At 41.7% G+C, this 8,331-nt stretch overlaps 1 protein-coding gene across 1 annotated transcript; it reads left to right on the top strand.

Moving 5' to 3' along the window:
- The first annotated feature begins 1,470 nt into the window (after positions 1-1,470).
- LOC136550947 (probable choline kinase 2) lies at positions 1,471-2,508 on the top strand. The gene is made up of 4 exons (XM_066542530.1): positions 1,471-1,923; positions 2,034-2,081; positions 2,204-2,304; positions 2,386-2,508. Exons 1-4 carry the CDS (start codon positions 1,794-1,796, stop codon positions 2,491-2,493), a joined length of 387 nt encoding a protein of 128 aa, XP_066398627.1. The 5' UTR covers positions 1,471-1,793; the 3' UTR covers positions 2,494-2,508.
- Positions 2,509-8,331: the final 5,823 nt, after the last annotated feature.

The raw sequence follows: 8,331 nt of genomic DNA, 5'->3' as shown, positions 1-8,331 counted from the left end.
CCAGAAATAATATTTTATTTCTTTGCCGAGTGTTTTTTTACACTCAGCAAACCTGCTCTTTGCCGAGTGTTTTTTTTTTGTTTACACTCGGCAAACTCTCTGTTTTGCCGAGTGTTTTTTTTGCCGAGTGTTTTTAGCGCAGCACTCGACAAATCACTTATTCGCCGAGTGCCCGAGGGAATACACTCGGCAAACATAAAAACACTCGGCAAAGAGCAGGATTCCGGTAGTGATAGATGCTAAAAGAATTAAAAAACACATCATATAGGTTGTTGGTTTATTAACTGTAAATCAGCACATTCAGATGTTTAATTACTGGGGATGCAACTTCGGTTGGATCTAGGTTTACTTGTTTTGTCACTTCTTTTCTGTATTCTTCTTCTTTGAGGCAATTCTCTGCAGTACCAGGTTGAAGAAAGCTTCAGAGATGTCATGAAGAGAATCTTCAGATTTTCGAACGAGATTTGTTTTGCTGTGGTCATACTTAAACTTGAATTTTCTTTCTGACTAATGAGGAGCATCTTTATTATTAAAGATTTCCCCAATACAAAAACCCAGTGCAGAACCTTGGAAAGGCGACGGGATACTATCCTTCTCAAAACCCACCTTTTTTATATCCCACTCCCAGTCCAACAAACCCATGGTGCATCCAAACGCCACCTTAGGTTTGTTCCTCCCCCATCATTTTGTCCCTGATGTTCCTACTCCAGCTGCAATAATCAAACTCTGGCATCATTAAGAGAAAGATGAGCTTCTCAAATATAATTCTTATGTTACCGTATGCTCATCAACCATATGAGTGCAACAGTACTTACAGGATTACTGTAAAAAGTAATATTGAGTGCATCTCAAGTCTCAGCGAATGAAGTTTTCACATAAACATGCATGTTATATCCCGTCTTTAGCTTGTCTGCCACGCGATCTTTGTGACCTTAAACTGTTGTTATTTCAGGGTTATAGCTACAGCAGTCACTTACTTCAGGCGTGTGTATACAAGGTATGCTTCTCTATGTAAGGAGGATACACTGCATGTGCATCTGTGTTCGTATGCATTGTAGAATTATCACTTCTAAATTCAACTGGTGACCTTAAACATAGTGTTATTACAAGATTTGTAGAATTGTTTCCTAATTTTTTTCAACTGTCCTCTAGTATGGTTGTGCTCACCTCTAGTATTGTAGAATTAATCTTGTGCTAGTACAACAAGTAGCTGAAACATTAGTTGGAGCAGATCCATCCATTCAGTGGTTGATGTATTGCATTGTGCCCATTCGAGTTACAGCCTTACAGGTAAAAAAACTGCAGTAGTATCTTAAACTCATGCTGGTAAAATAAAACATGAAAGTGATGCAAGCTGTTCTTGATAGTATCTTAGTTTCTTTATAGAAAATTTTCCATGTTAGCTTTATTTGGTGAGTTTATAGTGCAGTTTTTATGACAGGAGCGGGGCGGGGACCATAGAGACGCTGCTTTGGCCGGACGGGAAGGGCGGCGGCGGACGGGACCTGCTGGTGGAGCCGACGTCGGTGCTCGACTGCAGACGGAGCCCGAGCCCGCCGCACTCGACATCGACGCTGTCTTCGTCCCTGGGCGGCGCCGCGGGGGACTCGTCTTCCGGCGTGGCAGCGGACTCGGAGACGTTGACATGTTGCTTCTTTATTTCAATTTGTTCTCTCATGCACGTCGTTGCTGCATTTCTGTCATATGTTTCTGAATTTAAATGACTATCCCATCTGACTTATCCTCAATAGTTGGAAAATATATTGTTATTATCTTACTTTATTTCTCGCCTAATGCCTTTGCAGGACTACGAGTATGCAAGTTTTAACCCTGTTGCCTATGACATCGCAAACCATTTCTGTGAGATGGCCGCAGACTACCATTCAGAAAAGCCGCACATATTGGACTACAATAAATATCCAGGTACTCAATATATTTGAAGCTATGGATTTGTGTATTGTTATTTCTCTTAGATGTCTTGATGGGGCCTATATTTGTTCACTCATCCTTGCTTACTGCTAATATTGCGACAGATACCGATGAGCGGAAGCAATTTGTGCAGACATACCTGAGCTCCTCAGGTAATCTAATGTTTACTGATTTATACCAACCTCTAGTTTATCTCCTTACCGGTTTTTAGGAATACGTATTTATCAGTTTTAGAAAATGAATTCTGTTTCTGATTCCCTGCAATCCCTACCAGGTGAGGAATCTGAAGTGGAGGTAGAGAACCTGATCAAAAGCATTGAGAAGTACACCCTTGCCAGCTGCCATCTAGTCTGGGGCCTTTGGGGAATAATTTCGGTGGGTTCGTCTTACCTCCAAACCAGAACAGCATGTATGTACGCCATTCATTCATCTAAATCTCACATCCTCTGGCTGCAGGACCATGTCAACGATATCGACTTCGACTATAAGGGATACGCGAGGCAGAGGTTCGAGCAGCACTGGCTGAAGAAGCCGACCATCCTAACTTCTCAGACTGCTGAATAGAACACGGGCATCAGGTTCTGCACTCCACCGATGGCCTCTGCTGCACATAGCTTGTCCATTCTTCTCTTCTCATTGAGGATTGAGGTCTGTCCCTGGGACACAAGGTTGTCAAGAAAGGTTGGACCCAGAGGCCAGGTCAGGCATTCAGGGAAATCAGGGCTTTATTCGTTGTCCTGATATATCAGCATGTCTACTAATTGGAGATTTGAGATGGATTGTATATATTCTTGTGAATTGGACTTGTAATGGTAGTTTATATAATGCTCTTGTGTTTATGGCCAGATTTGAATTATATTTATATATATATATATATATATATATATATATATATATATATATATATATATATATATATATATATATATATATATATATATATATATATATAGGGAGAGGCTATTCAGCAGCCGGCTACAAAATAAGTTATTCTGTAGCCACCTCTATTTACCATAATTTTATATACTAATTTACCATAATGTCAATACATATTTACGATAGTTGGGTTACTATAACACATGGGAATATTTACCATAACGTTATAGTAAACCACTTAGTAAGGAGTTACTATAATCTTGTAAAATAACATAGTAATTATCGTAACTCAAAGTGGCTACAGAATAAGTTATTCTGTGGCCAGCTACAGGATAGTAGTTATATAGAACTACTATCCTGTAGCTGGCCACAGAATAACTTATTCTGTAGCCACTTTGAGTTACGATAATTACTATGTTATTTTACAAGATTATAGTAACTCCTTACTAAGTGGTTTAATATAACGTTATGGTAAATATCCCCATGTGTTATAGTAACCCAACTATCGTAAATATGTATTTATATTATGGTAAATTAGTATATAAAATTATAGTAAATGGAGGTGGCTACAGAATAACTTATTTTGTAGCCGGCTACTGAATCCCTATATATATATATATATATATATATATATATATATATATATATATATATGTGTGTGTGTATGTGTGTGTGTGTGTGTGTGTGTGTGACGTAGGGGCGGCTGGCTGAGCCGCCACTACAAACGATCTGCAGCCGCCCCTACAAATGTTTATTGTAGTAGTGAGATGTTTTGAAGATGGGTACTGCTGGAAATTGGAAAGCACCATTTACGGAGAAATTTTAATAACTTTTGTTGGAAGTTTAGCAACTCGATTGTAGCTTATTAGCTTAGTTTTAGCTTTCTTTCCTGTATCACTCATTGGTTTCTTTGTGTTCTGTAGCTTCAGTGCTACTTTTCTGTACCGCTAGCTATATGCATTCTCGTGTGAATGTAAAGGCCTGATTATTTTTCCTTTATTTATCTAAAAAATTGGACAAATTAATATAGGTGCCCTATGCTGAGACTAGTTACGGGATTAGATCACAGCTGCACTGAGCTTGATGCATGCAACTTGGGAAATGCAATATCCATGCTCAGGATTGGTACGGTGTTCTGTTCCACTCATCTCATCTTCCAAACAGACGTCTGCTGATTGGGAGATCAGATCGAGAGCCGAAAGACAACACCACATTGCGAGCGTACATGATCTCTGCGAGTAGCAGGCAGAGCATCCCCCGGCATTATTCTCTGCTCCAACTTGTGCCTTTTTCCTTGTAGTGGAGGGCCCTAAGGCCACGTAACTGGGGAACAGGACGGTAGAGGCACAGTTGTTATGAGTTGGTGCTTCCCGTAGTTTAGGGCTCACAAGAACAACTCTACAAGTTGATATCTCCCTGATGTTTCCCAACCCCAGGAGTGCATGTCTACGGTGGGCTTATGAGACTATTATTTGGCAATACTAATGGACCTATAGCTTTATATATTTAGCACCCTCTAGGTCAAGGATGGCTCTCTTGTACCCCCAGCAGCAATTAACCTACGAGTTGGGCCTCTTATATATGGACCATATATATATAGATGAAAGGAGGATAGCTAAGTGACGTTGAACATGAGTTTGTTGATTGCCATTGTTAACAGAACACCTAACGTACATGAGGACACGCAAAAGCGGCATATGTATCGTTTGTGTAAACTCCACATGCACATGATGATCTTGCCTGCCGGATTCAATACAGTTCGATGGATAACCTAATCCGATCAGCTCCTTAATTGTCTTGGGCTGCCCTCCCTGTTGGCAATTTACCATTGTGCCCCAGCCCATCTTGCTAGGTCATCAGGGCCCATGACCCAGTGCAGAATAAAACAAGGCGCAAAATGACTTGCACTTTCACTTGACACTAAAGTTTTGTACTTTTGTAGTCTGGCCGTCGGTTTATATCCTCCAAAAGTTTAAACTCTCGAGTGCAGTGATGGTCAACTCATGTAAGTAGCATAACGTGAAATTTTTGCATTTTGGTCCCTTTTGAAAACATTTTTTACAAAAAGACCTATGTCAAAACGTTTGCTGAAAATAGACCATTTTTAGACGTCTTAGAACATGACGCCAAGGTATGAGGGTCGGTGTCGGCTGACACGACGCCGAGGTCTTGCCACGTCACGGACGACCCCGGTCGACGACGACACGGTGGCGCATGGGGGTCCGACACGTCGGCGTTGTGTCAGCCAACGCCACAGGCCCAACCTCGGCGCGGTGGGACTAAATGCCGAGCTATTGGCACCATCCGGCGCGCGGCCCAGGCGGCCCAACAACGCTTCGTGGCCCAATAGCTCGGCGCGGGGTCACTTAACATCGAGCCACCAGACTCGGCGCGACCTGACTCAACGCCGAGGTCTGGACTCTTGAAGCAGCGCCGCGGCCCCCTTCTTCTTCCTCCCTCCATTCTGAAAGCGCCGGCTCTCTGTCTCCCAAATCCCCCCACGGCCCCCACGAAACCCTAACCCCAGATGCGACCCTAGGTGCCCGGATCTCGTCTCCCGAAGCTTCCTCGAGGTAATGGTCCCTCCCCTCCTCCAATCTATCCGCGTAGATGTGTTTGCATTGTCTCTAATCATGTGGAATCATGGGTGTATGGTGTTTTGGTATATGTGTATTTGTATTTGCAAAATGTATGGCTTAGGTTGATTGAGTGCATTGTTGTTTAACTGTTTTATGTGCTGAACATGTTAGGTTAGTTTGGTTTCTAGTTATTTGGTCATTAGGGTTCTTTGTTTATTTTAGGTGTCATTAGGGTTAGTTATTTGTTGGTCATTAGGGTTAGTATGTATTTTAGTTATTTGTTGGTCATTAGATTTCAATTTTTTATGACTTAGAACGTTTTGCCAAGGTACTCCTCTTTCCCCTCTTTCATTTTATCCATTTAGATTCGGTTGTTTGTGTTTTTTTTGAACTTGGCATTATAGGTTTGGTTCATGTTCATGTCATTCGTGCAATGTATGGTGGTTCAAATGATTGAATGACCCAAATGTATGGTTGTTGTTGTATATGTTCTGGTTTATAATCATTGACTTAAATTTTGTGTTTGTTGGGATTCAAATTTGCTTAGGGTTTGTAATGAAAAGCTTATTTGGGAGGTATGGTGATTTAGTGTTAGTAGCTTTACATTCGTTGCAAGGTACTTTGGATTGATTTTTTTCTACGTAATGTTAGGATGCCAAGGCGTGGTAAAGCTCGTATTCCAAGGTAATCCCAATGTTTATTCATTATTTGTGCAACAAATAGAAAACCCTAGGTTTAGGTTTGGTTCTCCGTTAATATGACTAAATTCTTTCAATTGTAGCTATGGTCACCAGAGGGCAAATCCCTCCGACCTAAAGCCTCTCCCTGAAGGTGTTCCTCGACCCATGTGCTTTTGTGGTGATCCTTGCAATGTAGACATCTCTGAAGATGAGGAAACATATAGATAGAGGTACTGGATGTGTCCCAATTATGCATGGGAACCTACAAAGCAACAGCGCCATGCATTGATTGTGAGGAATTTTTATTGTATGTTAATTAATTTTCTTATGATATTAAGTATTGCTTATTTATTTGTTTTGTAACAATTTGTTTTTCTTGCAGACCGTTCCACCACTATGTGACTTTGAGCAGTTGATTGACACTGAGATCAAGGAGTCGGACAAGCAGCATCTAGAAGGCCTGAAGGAGTGGGATGCGGAGGTTAAGGAGAGGTTTGAGCAGAGACGCAGATAGGAGGCTATAGAAAAGGAGCATAAGGAAGAGGAGGAAAGGAGGCGTGTTGCTGCGTACAGGGCGAAGAGGGAGAAGAAGCTTGAGCGTGTGCGCCGAGCGAAGGCAGCGATGGAGGAGAAGGGAAAGTGGCATCGTTGCACTCAGTAGGTATTTGGTTTATTCATAAACGATGTCGTGTAGCCCTAGACTTTTTTACTATGTTGTAATGCACTCTGCTTTTATTTCAGATGAACTTATTCCCTGGACTTTTTTTTTATGTTGTAATGCACTATGCTTTTATTTCAGATGGTCTTATGCCCTGTACTTCGTTAACTATCCTAGGACTGTAGTGCTACTGTTTGTATCACTGAAAAGGCTACTTGTGCTGTTGCAGTCACTAAAAGGGCTACAAGTACTGTTGCAGTCAATGAAAAGTCTATTTGAAAACTCACTGAAAAGCCTAGATTCGTTTACTGTTGTATCCGTATACGCAATGAATTAATATCAGAGTGATGTACTGCATTTAGATGAAGTGACAAAACACAGGTATAGCCTTTTCAGATGAAATGACCAGTCATGGTTGTAGGCTTTTCAGATGAAGCATCTAGCCTCTGCAGATTCAATAAATGAGTACGTACACAAGTTTTTTGTCAAGTAGCATTCATGGTGAACCCGCCTTCATCTCTATATATAGTGCTCCATGTCTTGCTCCACAACCACACAACTTGTTTTCTGGTTTAGTTTTAGCAAATGTCGAGCGGAGGTTCCTCGAGTGGAAAGGGTTTCGGCGGAGGGAGAGGAAAGGGGGTGAGGAAGGGATCTCCGATTGTGTGGGACGGTTCTCTGGGTCCTGATTCTTTTGAAGAACCAATAGAGGAATTTCCTTTGGAGAGGAAGAGTGACTTCACCCGTGAGAGACCTCTTAGATCATACGACAAGCGCATTGAAGATTGGCCAAAATGCCGCCACAGTTTGGATTGCGTTGTGTAGATGTACAACGACTGTGACGGTGGAGGCCGTCATTTCTTCAGATGCCCGTGAGGATTTGTATTTCCTTTGAACTCTCTCCTTTTTTAGATTTGCATTTGGTTTGTAGTAGTACTTATTGGTAGATGGGTTTTCAGGATTCAAGCTGTCCAGATAACTGTGGCTTCACTAGATGGGTCGACCCTCCTCCTATCTATCCCTATCAACAGTACATCACATGTCTATAGGGACACATCTTTGACCTAGAGTATGGCCCTAGAAGTGGTAATAGGGACAAGTCGGACGACGATGACAGCAATGATGCAGAGGAGGTACTATGCAATAATCCGTACTGCCAGTGCCCGTACCATAAGAAGCACGGGCCTCCTTATCCACCGCCACCACCATCGCCACCACCGTCGTCAACTGGAGGATACTATGGGGAAGGCGCAACTCAGTTCAATATGTGGGAGCATTATTAGGACCAACCTTTGTTAGTCAATCCGAATGTGGAATGCTTGTATGAGTTGTTCTTTTCAATCTCTTAAGGCATGCTAGGTTTAGTTTTCATGTGAGTGTGTAATCGTAGTACCTTTGCAACGTCTGTATCACTTGTTTCTTTTAATCCCCTAAGGCATGCTAGGTTTAGTTTGTGACATGCCATTGTTAGTTTTGATGTGAGTGTAATCGTTGTGCATTCGCTATTTCATAAATTGCAGTTTACCTATCTCTAAGTTTCATGTACTATGGTTGATTCCCAAACTGAAAAAAAAGATTTGACTCTCTCTAAAAGTAGGGGATTGAAATC

This window comes from Miscanthus floridulus, chromosome 4, assembly GCF_019320115.1.
Source record: "Miscanthus floridulus cultivar M001 chromosome 4, ASM1932011v1, whole genome shotgun sequence".
Classification (NCBI taxonomy): Eukaryota; Viridiplantae; Streptophyta; class Magnoliopsida; order Poales; family Poaceae; genus Miscanthus; species Miscanthus floridulus.
The sequence above is the reverse complement of the archived record's forward strand: the minus strand, read 5'-3'. Positions and strand labels throughout refer to the sequence as shown.

Coding starts and splice junctions, on each gene's coding strand:
- LOC136550947 (XM_066542530.1), top strand. CDS start 1,794: ATGCCTTTGCAGGACTACGAGTATGCAAGTTTTAACCCTGTTGCCTAT. Junction 1,924..2,033: donor GGACTACAATAAATATCCAG/GTACTCAATATA, acceptor ATATTGCGACAG/ATACCGATGAGCGGAAGCAA. Junction 2,082..2,203: donor GACATACCTGAGCTCCTCAG/GTAATCTAATGT, acceptor AATCCCTACCAG/GTGAGGAATCTGAAGTGGAG.